Raw genomic sequence first — 18,953 nt, forward strand, 5'->3', positions numbered from 1 at the left:
GCCAATGTGGACGGTCTCGCCATTGCCAGTGACTTCATCCAGCACAACGAGAGACGAAGGAACTTATTTGGGAACGTTTAAGACAGGTTGGTGAGCGTTGACATTTTTTTTATCCTATGCAACTGGACTTGACGTGTCAAATGATTTACGCTTTCTAATTATACTGATTAAGTAATGCATATTATACTCTTTTATTGTGACTCAAGTATGGGCTATAACCAGGACAAATAAAAACGGCAATAATAAATAAATTTATGCGTTACGAATGTGGCTTGGGAGGGGGGGCAATGTCACGTCATTGGCCCTACTCATTCGAAATGCGTTCCGCGGCCTATGGTACTAGTTAACTAAATTCATCGTGAGATGAAGAATGCATCAGATTATATATCGATTATATATTTCAATATACAATAATACATAGCCAGATACAAGTTTAACACTCTGGGCTGCGAACTAGGCCATTATTTTAACAAGAAACTTGCAAACAGTCATCTTGCATCAGAATGCATTCACAAATGCTACTTGTCTGACGTAATGCGCCCTGAGCCTCATATACACATTGCCTTCAAGGCGCGCCAAAAATCAAACTTGGTTCCTCTTGCATTTCCTAAACTGACCACTTCAGAACAAGCGCTGTGCAAATTGTACAGTCTGATAAATTAGTTAATTTGTTGTACTTTCTATTTTTGTTCCCTGGCTTCACTTCACTTGTGTTGATGCGCGCGCGTATAGTGTAGAGGGGGTGAGCGTCATTGGAATCAGCATGGTGCATGTCGTCATAATAAAGTGATTCATAAAAATATATATTTTTACGCTGTTTTTGCATTGTTTGTTATTGTTATTGTTTGACATGGGCATTTTCTTGCAACGTCACAGTCTACATGGAACACTATTCGTAGACTGAATGATTAATTTACCAATGACGTATCGATTCCGAATCAGGTGTGTGTTCTATAGGCTATGAAGTGTTATGTAGCAATTTAAATTAAAGTGCATACTGGAGATTACTCATTCTGTTGCTGATGCTAAATTGGTGACGTATTGTCAAAACTTTTTCAAGCTTGAGAAAACCCGACTACTTTTACTACTACATGGAACTTTTTTTTTTTTACGATTTTGAAAGGACATTAATTTTACATTCTTGGAGGAACGCAGGAAAGCTTCAATTGTTTGGGTTTTAAAAACAGTTTGCCAGTATGAATGAATAGATATAGATAATGAGTATATAATTCATTTGAGTATCAGAAATAAATTCAAATAGGCTAATAAGCAGTTGTGTCGCAGAGAAACCAAAAATGTAAATTTTCACATTTATAATACAATGGGCAAGCTAAATAAAAAATATTTAAAATAAAATCATCTATTTGCAAGAAATAGCTGGCAAGCCGCTTGTAAGATGCTAGTAGAAAATAATGTTTTGTGTACACTTCATAACACATTATGTTGCCTTGACAATATATTTGTTTAAAGTAGCCATTTTTCTTGGACAGTTTCAATCAAAGTGTGTCCAATAAATAATCCAGGTGAAAAATTACATTACATTACATTATTGGCATTTGGCAGACACTCTTATCCAGAGCGACGTACAGTTGATTAGACTTAGCAGGAGACAATCCTCCTCTGGAGCAATGCAGAGTTAACGGTCTTGCTCAAGGGTCCAACGGCTGGGTGGATCTTATTGTGGCTACACCGGGGATTCAAACCACCGACCTTGCGTTTCCCAGTCATTTACCTTAACTACGCTACAGGCCGCCCCATCGAAAGCGCTGTACAATTCCTATGAATTCCATTCATACATGCAAGGCACCGACCAGCTTATTAATTAGGTCTTACACAGGGTATGAGTGGTTTCCTCTGTCCTGCAATGTTTAGTGAAACAGTAAAAGCTTAGCTGAAATCAATGAATACAATGTATCTGATTGCAGTGCAGCAACATTTTTTTATATAGGCCTATGATTTTGTCATTGGCTGCAAATAGGTGTGTAGTAGTGTGTCACTGTGTCATGGTAATGTCACTTGCTGGATCAGTGGTGATGTAACACAGCTTGCTTATTTGTGGTTATTGACAGCATTTAATAAGTGTCAATGAAGTGTGTTTGAAAGAGATTTTCACTGTTTACACTGAAATAGTCAGGAACAGTTTAAACAATATTTTAATGACCAAAGTACTTCTAAAATATTTCCACATGTTCCAATGAATCACGAGTGAGCTGAGGGTTTCAAATTTGTTGGAATCAGCTGGTTTCAAACAGTTTGTCATAAGTATTGAGTTGAAAAAAGATATTATTTAGACTATGTTTTCAAATGTTTTGTAATAGTTTCTGTTGAATTTGGACATTTTCCAGTAGCATCACAATCAATTGACTTCTGGTTGGCATAACGGTGTACTTATAGGTATATTCGCTATTCTTACTTGTAACTGTTGGATTGATGAAATTGTCCTATTGGAAATTAGACGGTACATTTACCAGAGCAGGATAGAGATAGTTTCTTTTCATGTCAACAGCTATATGTAGTTAAACCTTTCTCTAATTTCACCTGATTTTTCTACACCTTTCTCCTTAGATCAACATTTTCCACCTTGTTCAATCTGAACATGAACGTTGACCCGCGTTTCCCCCAGGTATGCAACATGCTCCCATACCTTCTGGATCTCCAAAATGATTTAAAATGTTCCTGATTCCTAAAATACTTTATGTAGCCATTATTATGTTAATCCCATTTCCCATCTTTAACACAGCCTCCGTTAACTGGAGGTCCCAGACTCCTGCAGCCCTTCAGTGGAGCTGTACAGCTCCACACGGCCGAAAACGCCTGGAGACCATCAGCGAGTAGGCTGGCTGAAGGGAGCCGGGACCGGGGGGAGGAGGCCCCTGAGGAAGCCTGTTCACAGGTCCTGTTCAGGAAAGTTGACCCCTGAGGTGTTCCCACTCATGGCGAAACAGGTCAGTGAACTGAACATCGATACGGAGGAGCGCCTGTGGGGAATCGCCTCCATCATTTTGAGAAGGCCATCGCCGAGGTGAAGTTCTGCAGCATTTATGCCCAGCTGTGCTACCGTCTCAGGGAGGTGAGTGTCCCAGACTGTCCCTTCTCTCTGCATCAGAAATCACTTCCTAGTTATGCTACAACTGTGGCCTAATGTACTACTGGAAGAAAGAAATAAAGAGCCACATGCAGTTTGTTCCTTTTTGTGTCTATCTGTGCATTGCTGTTTAAACGTGCAGCTTCTCCACACTGCCACCTTTTCATGCTTCATTTTAGATGGAATTGTAGAAGATGAGATCCAGATAGAGGTGTGTGACTTGTTCCTAAAAGCCTTTTCTCACCTACAGATAAATGTGCCATCCAGTGACAGCCCAGCCATTTTAAACTTCCGTTTGGTGCTGCTCAAGCTCTGCCAGCTGGAGTTTGAAAAGCTGGAATTGGCGACTACAATGGGGAGTGAAGTTAATGGCCACCGCAATTGGCAACATGCAATTTTTTGGTGAGCTCTTCAAATTCAAAATGATGAAAGCAAAAGTTATACACAGCTGCGTCACAAAGCTCCTTTCCAACCAAAGCGGGGAGGCACTGGAATGCCTGCCTTCTTACAACTGTTGGCGAGAACCTGGACAGTGATAAGGTATTGGACTACATGACCATGGTATTCATTCAGATACACTTATAGTAAATACCCCACCCCCGAACACACATAAGAAAAACACACACAAATGCAGACACACAGAAACACTAACTGTTGCCACTGCTGTCTGTTTCATCAGGACCTCATGGATACTTCCACACTGTCAAGAACATCATCAAGGGGGGAGGACATCATCACGGATCAGATTTCTTTTGCAGGATGTGCTGGAACTCAGTAGGGTACTGCCTAGTTGTCTGTGATTCCGCATCCTCTTTCTCTCGAAATAAAGGAAAAGGAGCTTCATTGTCCAATTCAAACTCCCTAGAAAACTTACTTCCCATTTAATGAAAAATGAGGCCACAGAAAGATGTGAAAGACAAATGCTGTCCTCCTTTGTGTCAATATCCATCCCTACTGAATAACTGAAAATTTGTCCCACTACACCAGAATGACTGGATCCGTAGGAGATGTGAGGATGGACCGAAGACCATTGAGCAGGTTCACAGGCAGGCTGACATGGAGAAACAGCGAGAGAGGAGCCTCGTGCAACAGACTCATCCTCAGGGGGACAACTGGCGCCAGACTCATCCTCAGAGGGACAACTGGCGGCAGACTCATCCTCAGAGGGATAACTGGCACCATACTCATCCTCAGAGGGACAACTGGCACCAGACTCATCCTCAGAGGGACAACTGGCGCCACAGGGGCAAAGATCTCCGGGTCCAAGTAAAGCCACGCCCAGGCTGGAGCCGCAGCCGGGAGGCAACCGGGACCCAGGAGCTGTACAAGAGCATGCACAGTATCCTGGATAAGCTCACCCACAAGATTTTTGGCCACATTATGAAGCAGGTGGACAAGCTCCACATGGACACAGAGGAGCGTCTTCGGGGCATTGCAACCATCCTTTTTAAGAAGGCCATCTCTGAGCCAGGATTTTCCACCACAGGTGCCAAGATCTGTCATTGTCTGAGGGAGGTGAGTATGTGCATCTGTCCTTTCTCATTATTTCAGAAATCACTACCCGTTCAAGACACAAGTATGGGCTTCAAAAACAGTGGAAGGAGAAGCTAAAGAGCCACATACATTCAGTGACTTTCCTTTGTGTGTTTATCTGTGCACAGCCATCCTCTAAACATGCACCTTCTCCACACGACTACCTGGGCACAAATAACACAAGGAGTTTTAGATAGTATTTCAGAATTACAGAATTGTACTTCTAAGGAAGTTTCTTTTGCTTCCTAAAACACATTTTTTACCCTTCAGTGCTAAAAACCCTCAAGATTTTGTGAACTTCTGCTTGGTGCTGCTAGAACTCTGGCCCATTGAGTTTCAGAAGCTGGATGAGGACCATGAGGTAATTGGAAGAAACAGGAGCTTAAAGTGCTTGCCGTGGTAACATAGGTAGTAGTGCTGGGCAACCTGCGAAAGAGCAAGAGATGCTGGTGCTGGGTATGCTATCAGATGGTGAAAGTTTTGGTGTTAGATTATGTCAAAAAATATGTTTATTGGGGTCATGGCAGAAGTTTTTTTGGTATGAATGTGGTGTGAAGGCATATGGTCTGCTATGTTTAGTTAATGTGGCTAATTTAATTTCTGGCCATGTTTGTCTGAAGACATTTGTGACGTGGCCTCACCCTTTCACAAATGGTGACTCTTTAAAGCATGGTTCGTGGATTACAGATCAAATGTCATGGCTTGCCCTGTGCTGTAAATGTGTGGCACCTCCCTGCTCACCCACCTTGGCCCTCCTCCCCGTTTGTCCAGGAGGAGAAAAAGCAGCACCAGCAGTTGGTCACCAACATGAAGTTCATTGAGGAACTTTTGAAATTGAAGATGATGGAGGAGACTGTGATCCACAATGTCATCGCAAAGCTGCTCATCACCCAGAGTGAGGTGGCACTCGAGCGTCTGTGCTGCTTACTGTCTACCTTTGGCAGCACCCTGGACTGTGATGAGGTATTTCACCAGTGAGGTCATATCCCTCACACAGATACGCTTATACACAGACACCCAAGCAGTCTAACTGTCCCCACTGCTTCCCATTTCAGCAGTACCTTATGGACGGATATATCCATCAGACCAAAAGGAAGGAGATGGAGAGACATTCCTGAACAGAAAGATAACAACATAGCAACAGAAAGAACGAGACAAAGACTGGAGAAATTTGATCTCCTCCATCAGATGGAGGAGATCATCACCACGAAGCAGATCTCATCTCAAGTCTCCCGCCTAATGCAGGACATAGTGGCCCTGAGAAAGGTATTAGCCCAATTTGACCAACCCCAAATGGTGTGCCCCCGCCACCTCCTATGGGAAATACTCAGTGTTATCTTCTTCATACTCAATCTCTAACCCACTCTCTCCAGCTCCATTGCTCTTCCTTGTTGTGTTTCTCACACAGCTAAAATGTCCCTCTCTTGTAAATGGTTGGCATTTATATAGCGCCTTTATCCAAAGCGCTGTACAATTGATGCTTCTCATTCACCCATTCATACACACAGTCACACACTGACACACTGACACACTGACGCCAATTGGCTGCCATGCAAGGCACCAACCAGCTCTTCAGGAGCATTTAGGGGTTAGGTGTCTTGCTCAGGGACACTTCGACACAGCCGAGGCAGGGGATCGAACCGGCAACCCTCCGACTGCCAGACAACTGCTCTTACTGCCTGAGCCATGTCGCCCCTCTCTTGTCTGCTTCTCTCTGTTCCAAAATTATTGGTTCCCACTGGCAGCTGCTGACAGCAACTGAAATCAGACACAGCAACAATAAGCTGCAAAAGAACAGTAAAAATAAAAATAATAATAGTGTAATTCTATTTTGTGTCAAATACTGCATTTATTTCTTCTTCATTTGTATTTTCTGTTAATTTCATCTGGCAGTTCTGCTTGGAGCTTTCAGAATGTGACTTGTACCACACACTAATAAAGCTGCATGCCAAATTTCTCCAGTCTTTGTCTCGTTCTTTCTGTTGCTGTGTTGTTATCTTTCTGTTCAGGAATGTCTCTCCATCTCCTTCCTTTTGGTCTTTTACCGTATCGTGGTTGCCATTCTGTAGATGTAATACACTATATACAGTAATACATGATATAATATATCTTCCCTTTGTGGATCTTCATGCTGACTTTCTGTTTTATTAATTTAGTTCATGATTCAGTTTGTCTGTATCTGTGTAAAATGGGGCCACTTCTTCTGCAAATCTTATATTCTTCAGTTGTTCTTCCAGTTCTATTGTCTTGGTTTGAAAGATCTGAGTTTTTGACGACCTCATACATTGCTACTTTAAACAGTTTAGGGGATAGGCGATTTCCTTGTCAGAGAACCTCTAACCATACCTAAGCTACTTCATCTTAAATCACCATTATGCACGTGCACATGTCATTCATTCTCTTCATGTATGTTTAATTTACGGTGCAGTCCCTAAGTATTTGGACAGTGACACATTTTCTTTTCACGCTGTACAGCAAACAAACAGTTGAAATGAAACACTCTGTTGTAAAAGTGCGGACTTTCATTTGAGGGTTTTTTCATCCATATTTGCTAAACTGTGTAGGAATTACAGGCCTTTTTATACATCGCCCTTCATGTAGGCTTAGTCGACATTCAGAACTGTTTATTGTTTAACCAATCAATCTAACGGAACACATCTGGGCAACAAGAAACACCTATCAGTCACATGGTCCAATACTTTTGCTCACCTAAAAATTGGGTGGCCAAATGCAAAAGGCGCTATGTTCTAAGTTGTTTAAAGGTAGAATCGGTAATTTCTGACTTCTAATGGTCAAGAGAGGAATAGCAGCAACAAACACCTTCAAACCACAACACTGTTTATCCATCCCCCATCTCTGTAAACACGCTGACATTGAAACGCCATTGGCTGTGGCAATTAGAACCAATTTTCAACCAATGTGCTTGAATTATTGTACAGTCATGCAATGTTTTGGTCGAGTGTCGGGCCGTCAATTGTATATTTTGAAACCCGATTTTAAGGACTATAAACACAGGCATAGGGTGAGTCAACATGTGAGTGAGCCGTTTTCAATGATGGGAAGGGATTTACTTTGGATTTGTAACAATGTTTTAACACAAAAATCTTACCGATTGTACCTTTAACAAATCTAGATACAAATACCAGGAAATAAAAGATGAAATTTGGATCTGTCGTATTATGTACATCTTTTGACCACAAACTCAATTGTATTCACGGTATAGCAAAAACAAAGAATTGACCTTGCTGTTCCAATAATTTTTGAAGGGACTGTATCTCCTCTTGCCCTCCTCCTCCTTATATTGGATCATAGAGCTAATGAATCGTACCCATACTTTTCAGATGTAGCACAGAAATAAAAAAGGCCCACACCCTGAAGTGACAGGGTATTGGGCTGAAAGTTGAGACAGACTGGAAACCTGTGTCTATCATAGTAATGGCTGAGCATGTTTTATTTTTTATTTTTTTCAACTTTGTTTGCTTGAGTACAGGGTGAAAACAACAAAAAATGTGTCACTGTTCAAATACCTACAGACTAGTGTATGCCGTCATCGTTTACATGCCCCATCTGGCCTGTTGTGGTCTGGGATTTCCTGATACTTGGACACTCTTGGACATACTTGGGCATTTATTTTCTGAACCAGGTGTTCAGTGAGCATGCCTGCATCCTCACACTTTAACACATCAAAGACCATATAGTCAGTTACTGTCCAGTTCACTTTCATGTCAAGGTCTTTTGCTATATGTTTGGCATGTTGTATTCCCTTATGACTTTGAATGAAGCATCCATGGATTATAGCTCAGCGTCCACTATTTGCTATTCTCTTCTTGTTCTCAGTTGGGCCTCTTCTATATGAAGGGCATCTTCTCTAAAGCATTGGCATTGGCTTTGAGAGCAGCCCACTGTTTCTGCCTTCATTCCAGCAGTGCTGCATTTGCCGCCCAACAGTACCCCCTAGTGCCTACATGCCTTTACACCTGTAGTGGTTATAATTATATATTAGGGTTATGGCATATTATAGTGGAAATATTATCATTGTACATTAATGCTATGATTTTTTTCTGTATATACTCTGAAACTGAAAACCTGATAAAAAAAACCCCCAGTTCTGGTGGTAATATAGATAATTAAATTGAATGCAGCAACCTTACAGCAATAAATAAGCAACCTTAAGTATAAATCCCCAAAAAGAATGGTGTTCATTCTATATGTGTGTCCTACATTGAGTCCTACACAAACTTCCAAATGTTGTAATATTAGAAAATGATAATGAGCATCATTACATTATTGGCATTTGGCAGACGCTCTTATCCAGAGCGTCATGTTTGTACTCCTGCAGAAAGCCTACAGCTATGTTCTGGTGGATTCCTTTTGTCAGGGATGTGAAAACCCTGATGTGAGAAGAGAGAAAGAGACACCATTGTGCAACTAGTTAGGTATCTAAAAGGAACTTTAAAAGACTCGTACAAAGGATAAAATAATGTTTAAAAACCAAAGAACTATCAATCACAATGTTATTGTTTCATATTACCACCTCTTAGCAGTTTCATACATGTGTAATACTTACATATTCCATCTTTTCAAATGTTTTTATTTAAATGTAACTTATTGACGTAACACTCATCTCATAAATGTCAATGAATGGTCAATTGGTGTTAGCTCTTTATTATCCTTGTTTCACCACAGATAATTAAAAAAATAATCAAAAATGTCACAAACTGAATGACATACATATACTTAATGTATAGAACAACAGATTTGATTCAATACTTTATCTATTGTGCCAAAAAAGTGTGGATCTACAGTCACCTTTTTTTCAGGCCACAGTGTTTTCATTCCTGCAAAGAGAAGAGTTGTCAGTCTCACAAACAGATCAATACTAGTAATGCTCTCACCTATGTGGTATTGCATAATTTCTTGACTCAAAGCCAACAATAAATAATGTAATGGATCACACACAGGCTGTGACCCTGAACAATAAACAGTGTATTGCTATTCCCTATAGCAGTTTGTTTTGGTTCATTTATCTCTTCCATCTCTCTGATGTAACCAGTGAGACACTTGCCAAAATACTCCTGAAATGGAAATGCATCAATTCTTCACACAGGCTATTTGCAGACTGTTTTAAGCGCTGCCACATATCACTTTATTACCCTGAACAATATGCTGCATAATGCTGCTCAGTATATCATTTTGCATATTTTAAAATGAATTTCCAGTATAGATTTCGGTATAGATTTTGTGGATTTAAAGGAATACTCCAACATTTTGGGAAATTTTTTTATTATTTCCCAAACAGTCTTACCCAGACAGACAGGCGAAATGTTCGATTTCATTTTCATTTGTGTGCATTCACTGGCTCGGTTTCCATGTTAGCATAACGTGTTAGTTTAGCATAAACACTTGAAGCCTATAGGAGTCTAGCCTACCGCCTTCAAAATGAATAAATACAGTTTACAGCAACTTCTTATTTATACGAGGTGTCGTGTGTATACGAGGTGTCGTGTGTATTTGAAATACACGTGCGGGAAGAAAATTAAAACGAGAGTCCTTTTCGGAAAAGTTAGACGGTTGTAACTATAACCGCTGAACACACATGTATCTAGCTCTACCTTCAGAAGGTGCGTGGATCACTGTGCTCAACCAGTGAAAGACTGAAGGATGCATGTGTGTTCAGCGGTTATAGTTCCAACCGTCTAATTTCTACGAAAACAATGGGCCATTCTGCCAAACAAATAAAATAAAAAAGCAGCCCTCGATTTTTTTAGCACTAGTTATTCATTGGATGTGCAAATTAAAATGTCCTGATAGTCTATTCATGAACACCCCTATCGGCAGTGTGGCCAGTTTGTGGCCATGTGCTACATTATAACAAGGTTATGGATGAGGATCAGAGGGCAGGGGGATGTAATGAAAGCCTCAGCTACAAGAAACAAAGCTGAACCCTGGATAGTGTAAAAGGCCCTATTCAGTGTGGCACCCTAGTCTAACCCATCCATTCCTCTTACTACTCTTACCTCATCATCTGTTTGTACATGCCCAGGGCTTCCCGGACCACATACTGAATGAAAGCAGGGTCCTGGACCTCCAGATCAGCAGGGACGTTCAGGGTGATGGTGGGAGAGCTCAGTACATTCACCTCCACAGTAGTGTTAGGGGCAGAGGCACTGTCAGCCAGCTGTTTCTGGGGTACCACCTGAGGAAAATAATTATCAACAGCAGGATTACCATAATAAATCATAATTTCATACCACAATCATACCATAATCATTATGCTCCTCAAATATCAACAGCAAAGTTACCTTCACCATTATAATCCTCTTCACAGTAGAGGTATATCAATGTCGGGGAAATACCTCTACTTCACCATCTCCATATTTACCATAATCAGCATAATCATAGTGATAATGAACATAAACATCACCATCATGATCATCATTATTATTATCATAGCCATCACCATTGTTGTCATCGCTTTTACCATTATCCCTGTTGGCATTGTCACTATTGACTAGCTTTTCTTCAATATCTCCAGAGAAAGATCTTGCTCTACGGTAGGGCAAATGCAGTAGTTTGTTGCGAGAACCACAAAGGAACATATGAGGAGGGACATACAGCAGCGATGTTGAAGACACAGTCAGAGACTGCTGTGCTATTGGCCTGCTCTACAACCCAGCTGAACCTGGAAGCCATGTCACCCAGCCAGCTGAAGGTGTCGTCCGTGTGCCTCTGAACGACCTGGAGCACCTCCTGGTACTGCTGGCTGGAGACACTCAGCAGATCAGAGACTTCGTTCAGCTCCCTGTGCAGCTCCCAAACACTCGGGCACTCTGAAGGGAAATCAGCAAAGAGTTCAGGGCGTGAAGTACAGTACCTACCACTCATAGTGCTCTGCAAATGGGGATGTATGTTGGGCTGATGCAGTAACCCAGACTCTCAGCTGTTGCACGGATTGTGTCTGATCCTTTCAATATGCTTTTATGTATCACATACTGTACACATAAATCCAGTGAGAACCTTCCATAAAAAATGTGCATACGCAGTTGGGCCAACAGTTATTTATTTTGCATAGCTGGAATCAGCCGGTCTGTTGTGAGGTGGTTTGATTATTCGGTAGTAACCCACACAGCACACTCCTACCTTGTGTCACAGTTCTCTGACAGGGTTCACACTGGCCCTGTAGCTGCCAGCACTCAGACGTCTGTCTGCGCAGATCTCTGCACAGTTTCTTGCTCTGGATCGAAGCCCAGCTTGGGAAAACGTCTGTCCCTGGAGTTGAAAGGTTGGAGGGAAAAACTTGCGTCAGTACACAGGCCAGGCATCTGTTTTTCACACTATTACATACAACTAAAACTTGGCATTAGACCAGAGTAATTTGAAATACAAATAATGATTCAACATTACAACTAAAGAATTTAAACAAAAATACGTTTGAAGACAGACTTTACTCTTTTAAACCATCAAGAACACAATAATACATTCCCATTGTGCTACTATGCAAACAAATGGTAAAACTGTTAACTGCCAGGTACAGTACCCTCCTGCAGCTCGGACTCCTTCTGGACAGCCACCTGAATGTCCTCAAACACCTCCGTGATGACGGAGCTGAAGTCCTCCAACATGCTCTTGCTGAAGTCAAAGAAGGAGTCCAGGACCTCCTCCAGGCCAATGCCCTTGAGGAAGTCGGTGTCGAGAACGTCGGGACCTGGGATGAGGGGCTTGGGCCTGAGGCTGGTGATGAAGGCATCGCGGAAGGTGCAGTCAAACTGCCGTCGCATGTTCATGACCAGGTCCATGCTCCTGTCATAGAGGATGCTGACTCTCTGCTGCAGCTGGCTGAAAGACTCCTCCACCTGCATCATCTCCTCGTCCGGGTTCTCCAGCCACTGGCCATGGACCAGACCCTGGCCGTCCTCCAGCTGGAACTGGGCAGAGGTCTTACGGAAGAAGTCATCCACCTGACAGGAACAGAAGAGCCATGGCTTGGCTGGTCAGTGCCCTGGTTCACTGGAAAGGGCAGAACGTAGAAAGTAATACTGTGATGGCTTCATACTTCTAATTCTAACTCAGCCACCTCTGTATATCTGTCAATTGGATAAATTATCAACAGAAATCCTTCATATGACATCTAAAAAATATGCTGAATCATAAGTTGGTTAATTATTCACATAGGATTTTTAAGACATTCACAGATATCTAGTTTTTTCACATCCCATAGACACCATTGTTCCCATTTCTATACAGCATCAAACATATTCCATCCATTTTAAGCAAATGTGAATCGAATATATCCGGACAGAATCTAATTCTTCAATTGATCCAGTTTACTGTGTTGCTATTTTGACTTCTTTACTTACTTGTTTTGTTAGTTATTTTGGTAATTTAAAAACTATTATTGTTATTAAAAGCTACTATTGTTTTTCACACCATTCTCTGTAAACTCTAAAGACTTTTGTGTGTGAAAATCCCAGGAGATCAGCAGTTTCTGAGATGCTCAAACCACCCTGTCTGGCACCAACAATCATCCTGCGGTCAAAGTCACGTAGATTTCTGATGGTTGATGTGAGCTGGCTCTGTGAGTGTATATTAGCATCCATGTCCTTTGCTGGATGGCAGTAATGTAATGCAGTGCAATGTGAAGCACAGAAGGGGCTGTGCTGCCGCATAGACCCATACCTTGAAGGAGAAGGAGGAGAAGCCGCGACGGCAAGTAGAGGTGTAGAAGGTTTTGCAGGCATCCTCCAGGCATGGCCGGCACTCTTCCCAGGAGGTCTTCAGGGCTTCCTTACACTGCTGCTCTGCCTCCCCCAGTTTCTGCTCCACCTCCTTCGCCATCTCCACTGCCCCCTAGGGGTCGAGAGCGTTCTGCCATGAGCACAGTCGGTTTCTCGGGCATTCTGCCAGGAGTCGCAGCATTAGGTCACTGAATGATGATGATAAAGTGCACTTAAGAGCTGGATTGTGTTAATTCTCCGTAACTCTCTTGTTGGGCCCCTCCGTGACCTTTGACATCCTGCAAAGTTATCAGCCACTCAGGGGAGCAGGGGTTAGGATTTGCCAGGGAATGCAGCCCCTATCAAAACAACTTTACGGGCACAGGTGCTGCACACCTGTGACCCAGTCAAGGTCCCTGAGAGAACCTGAAGCATGTGGAGACCAGTAACAGACCTGAGTTCACCCCTTCTGACTGAACCATGATCCCACAACTGCACTTCATTACATGGCTTGGAATCGACTGCCTCAGTAAAATCTAACTGTGTAAGAACATGTACACTGGTGAAGCTGGTTGAAACCATAAACAATTTCATACACATCCACTGTGCTCTTCATTTCTGAACAATGCAGTGTAATTACAAAGATTTAATGAACATCTTCAGAAGCAGATAGTTCTCATGAGCATGTCTATGTTGTTTTCAGTTGGTTATCAGGAGTCTGACCTTCTTCTTCTCACCGCTGTGTCTCAGTGACCTCATGAGGTGTGCATGCTTCTCCTCATTCTTCTCCATCACCTCCTTCATCTGCTTCACGCCGAACAACGCCCTTTTCATCTCCACATCCACATACTTCGCTCCGTCCACCGACAGCCCTGACCCACCGCAGGACAAGCACAGTGACAGGCAGTCTACCCACCTCACACATTGATTTATGACTTCTTGTATGTAGAACAGTTTATCTTATAAGCTGAAGGCATTACACACAACACGCTCAATTTAGCATGTAGTCTGTATGGTACCAGGTCACTGTAATACTATGTAATGCTGACATTATGCTATAAGTTATAATTATAAAGCTAACGGGTAACTATAAAGTTACACTTTCAGAAAAAGCAATAGCCAAATAGAAGGGTTAACCAGAATGCTGACTCACTTTTGAGTGTGTCCTCAGGCAGTCCTTCTGTGAGAACCTCGAGGGCACATTGGAAGATGAGGGATGCCACCAAAATGACTAAAACTAACAAGGCCCTCATATTCACTGATTTTTGATCGCTGACGCAAAGGAAACAGGCTATGATAGAAAAGACAAGAGTGATGAAGTTAACAACAACACCTACTTGACCATTTATTTACACCACTAACACTGCAGTTTTATCATTATGACAGAATGCTTATTCAAATGGAACACAACTAAATGTTTTTGTCTTTCCTATTGTGTCCATTTATCGAATAAACAGATTTCTGGGGGCTGTGTTCTTTCCCAGACCACATGTAAACTGTGGTGGTAAACAAAATATTTCCTGGTACTCCTTATGAAACTGCTCAAGAGGTAACAGATTTGCTTAGATGTTCTGATCTCAGTTAATCTCCAAAGCAAAGAGGATTTACCCTGGAGAAACGGCACCAAGCAGAGGTAGTTGATGAGTTTTTATAGCATACCACAGGGTGGCACTATACTTCAATATGAAAAGACAACAACAAAACTCTGGCAGCAGATGCAGGGCAGCTGACCTACATAAATCTTACTTTCTTGTGTAAATTATATCATCTGTTAAATGTCATTGTAAACATAATCTTCCAATGCATTTATATTCAATTAATGAATGTCATTCATGTAAATGTACACCAGGGCTGCCTGACCCTGGTCCTGGAAATCTATTCTAAGATAATCGTAGATTCATTATAATCCTAATTTGGCACACCTAATTCTACTAATTAACAGCTAAATTAGATCTCTACCTGCTGAGCGATGTGTGTTTTGATAGGTTTGGTCTGAAAACCTACAGGTTAGTAGATCTCCAGGAACAAGGTTGGACGACTCAGATGTGCACCTTAAAAATAAAAACTCAATCATTGCTCAAGTGATCACAAGATCATCACAATGGTATTGGCATAACATGCCAGTGCTCAACATGAAGGGAGGAGCTTCACTAATCAATATTACTAGCGCACCTCAGTACATAATATATCATTAGGTTCTACATATTATGCAGCTTTGTTATGACTGAGCAGAACGTTGTAATCAACAACAACAACAAACCCAACTGCCAGTCATGTGAGGCTATGGTGCACCCACTCAGGCTGGGACCAAAGCTAAGCTGTTTTACAGCTCAGCACTCCATGGCTCAGCATTGCTCACTCAGACATCTGGTGGCCTGCCACTGTGGTTCTGTACACCGTGACTCAAACTGAATTAAAGTTAAACGCAAACATCTCTGGCCATTTCAAACCCTAACCTCTAAATGTCTGCCGTTGTTTCCTTAACCTGAATGAATATGGAGCCAGCTTCTGGAGGCATTAGAGTGCTGTGAGAAGAATAGTCAAACTGTGATTATGAAACACTGTTATAGGCATGTAGCATTGCCTAAAAGTATATTTTCTATAGGTTATTTGTAAAAACAGGCTCAAGGTTTGAATATCATGTTACTTTTGGTGCATTTGGAAATGCTTCATAAAGCATTATGTTATACTACAAAGGTCTACTGTAAACATGTTTAAGAAGTCTTTCTATACTGAAGGCAAAAAGGGACAATTCTCAAAAACACATCTCAAATGGAAAAATCTTAACACCTGAAAAGATCCTTTATTTTATAGACAGTAATAAAGTCCATGATTGTTGTTGTTCTGACAACATTGCACAGCAATGATTCCTCTTAGAGCCATGAAATCTAGAAAGGATAGGACAAACTAGAGCAAAACATTTATCATTTAATCGGGTATATTCATATGTCTTAACCTTTGTTATAAACTGCAGAATGTTGAACATGTAATAATTCTACTCACCAGAGATGTTATTCTTTTCCCCTGATGCAGTAGCAATGTACACAGTGGTCAGGGTGGTTGACTGTTGTCTTTAGAAGGGATTAATCTATTTATACTTGGCCTCTTAGCAGGGATCCTATTAGCTTATTTGACTTATTGTGACCATTGATCCAGCAGATAGCACTTCAGGAGTCACACGGGAGTCAATCATACCTATAGGTTTGTGGAGAGAGTGGAGACAGAGACATGTCACCCCCAATATTTATAATATATAGTATATATTTGTTCAAATCAATTAGAGACTAGGTGGTCCAACAGTGTATTTCCACCAAATTTTAAGAGCAACCTCTGCCTGTGGAGTCAATATGGGTCTCAGGAGTCTGAAAATGAATGAACGTACTGTAGTCTCTGACACTCTGTCCTTGCAGGCACCATGGACCAAAGGCTATCCCAGGGTGAAGGCATATTGCTGTTACTCATGGGGATGATTCCATTTCAATGAGCCGAAAATAAAGTTATTGTGACCCCTGCTTTTCGCTACCACATATTTAGTCATCGGGTTTGGGCTGACATCTAACATTGATTTCATTTTCCTTTTTTGGTGGGGGGAAAGGGGGGCGGTTGAGGGTGGGTGGTATATTAAGTCACCCTTGACTTTCTCATTTGTAAAACTGACCTGGTTAATGTGAAACTTCTGTTTGCAGGTCCAGTAAATCGGGTCCCAACCCCTAAATTTAAAACATCAATAACCGAGCACACGTCTAACCTAGAATACAGCTGTTTCATATAACTTCAAGATGATCCTCAACACTGATGCTTAATACCAAGCTCTAGTTTCAATTACAATGAAAAATAAAATAACACTTTTGCAGAATTCAGGAAAAGATACAGTGACTTTACAAATAACTGCAGATAGCTTGGGAACCCTATACATGTCCAAAGGTGACATTAAATAAGACCCCAAAATGGATGCATGAAGCAGGTTATTTAAAGAAATAAGCTTTTTGGGGGTTGTATCTTGGCTGCCCTTTACCTATGAAAAGCTCCGGGGATTTCACAGCAGTCTAGAGTGGAGTATTTCTTGTCTTTTCTTTTTTCTTTTTCTTTTTTTTTAAATATAAGCCGATCTGTTAGTAAAACCTGGTTGTGACTGAGGCGTAGCCAATGGAGCAGCTTCAAAGCGGTCATTGGAGGAGACTGCATCTGCGGCCTGTAGCGTAGCGGTGAAGGTACATGACTGGGACCCGCAAGGTCAGTGGTTCGATCCCCGGTGTAGGCACAATAGGATCCGGCCCTTCAGCAAGGCCCTTCACCCTGCATTGCTCCAGGGGAGGATTGTCTCCTGCTTAGTCTAATTAACTGTACGTAGCTCTGGATAAGAGCCCCTCTTCTGAAGAACTGAAGAAACCTGCAGCCTATCACTATGGTGACATTAAATAACCAGGCCACTGTAAATAACCAGGGAACAGACAATAATCAGGATTAGGCTAGTTAACAAATTATCTTTGAGTGGCATTTCTCTAATGTTCACAGCTGGGCTGTGAAATCATTCTTGGCACTCCCAATGAAAAACTTTCCCAATAAAAAATACTGATGACAATAGTACTTTTGAGTTTGCTGAACTTTCATGGCTCACGGTTCTTTGGATTACAAATTCTAAGCTCCAGTGACAAGCCTTGTTGTTGGCACAGCAACCATGAATAAGTTAAATTAACTCATATTGTGCTGTTCAGCTAATAAGTCCAGTAAAAATATTTGCAGTTTAGTAGACTACATTTTATGACTCCATTCAAATACAAAAACGCCAAGTTCATGTAACTAAGACTTTTACACCACTCCAATGGAAGAAAGGGTGTTTTGGGATAAAAATAACTAGGCAAAATTCCATCTATCCAAACCACATAGCTACTCCTAGTTAGGGTTCCAGGGGGCTGGAGTCTCACTATATCTCAGTGTATCAGGCAGGTCCGGCTCTGAGTGACCCACAAATGTTTGTGAATATGCTTTTTGAATGTGGTTATTCTCAAATTTAGGAGGAGATACCAGATAAGGGCAAATTGAGCAACTGAGAAATATACAGACTATGATCTATTCATATATCCGAGAAATTAACAATCCCATGTGTCCTCTATAAAATGATTGAATTTATCACCCTGTGTTTATAACTAACATCAGTTGATTTCACTGAGGATGTATGCACGGTAAATAAATAAATAAATAAATAAATAAATAAATAAATATTTCCCTGGACTATACGACTATTGGATGTTGGATGGAAAAAGAGGCGAAATAGGTCATACAATAGTCCAAGACCAACTTAATTTACTTAAGTATTTATGGTCAGAAATTATCCCTGTGACGTTCCCTCCACCCTGTGTCCCTAAAAAAATTAAGATAATGAATCCCAGATTTTTCACTCGAAGGACGAAAGCTCCATCGAACCGGTAATCTAATCTCATCTCCAGCCCCGCAGTCCCTCGGCGTCCTGGGGTTTACACTTTCAGGAATCTTCACCTTTTCCCCTTTAAGAAGCGGGGACCAGGGCAATCATACAGATGTAGAAAACACGTGGTTTAGCAGAAAGCCTGCAGACTCGGGACTTCCTCTCTAGTTTGACATTTTTGTGGTTTTCTGATTGT

At 41.5% G+C, this 18,953-nt stretch overlaps 1 protein-coding gene and 2 long non-coding RNA genes across 3 annotated transcripts; 2 read left to right on the plus strand and 1 right to left on the minus strand.

Annotated features, from left to right (window-relative positions):
- The first annotated feature begins 2,563 nt into the window (after positions 1-2,563).
- LOC133127654 (uncharacterized) lies at positions 2,564-4,822 on the plus strand. Its single transcript, XR_009708645.1, has 4 exons — positions 2,564-2,623; positions 2,741-3,070; positions 3,336-3,625; positions 3,765-4,822. It is a non-coding gene; the product is annotated as an uncharacterized LOC133127654 (long non-coding RNA).
- An 88-nt stretch (positions 4,823-4,910) lies between these two features.
- LOC133127653 (uncharacterized) lies at positions 4,911-6,574 on the plus strand. Its single transcript, XR_009708644.1, has 2 exons — positions 4,911-4,979; positions 5,390-6,574. It is a non-coding gene; the product is annotated as an uncharacterized LOC133127653 (long non-coding RNA).
- Positions 6,575-10,631: 4,057 nt separating this feature from the next.
- LOC133126676 (clusterin-like protein 1) lies at positions 10,632-16,362 on the minus strand. Its single transcript, XM_061239015.1, has 8 exons — positions 16,336-16,362; positions 14,486-14,623; positions 14,056-14,204; positions 13,295-13,465; positions 12,156-12,576; positions 11,759-11,887; positions 11,234-11,448; positions 10,632-10,814 (listed from the first exon to the last, which is right to left on the minus strand). Exons 2-8 carry the CDS (start codon positions 14,583-14,585, stop codon positions 10,632-10,634), a joined length of 1,368 nt encoding a protein of 455 aa, XP_061094999.1. The 5' UTR covers positions 14,586-14,623; positions 16,336-16,362.
- Between the last annotated feature and the right edge of the window lie 2,591 nt (positions 16,363-18,953).

Source organism: Conger conger, chromosome 4, assembly GCF_963514075.1.
Source record: "Conger conger chromosome 4, fConCon1.1, whole genome shotgun sequence".
Lineage (NCBI taxonomy): Eukaryota > Metazoa > Chordata > Actinopteri > Anguilliformes > Congridae > Conger > Conger conger.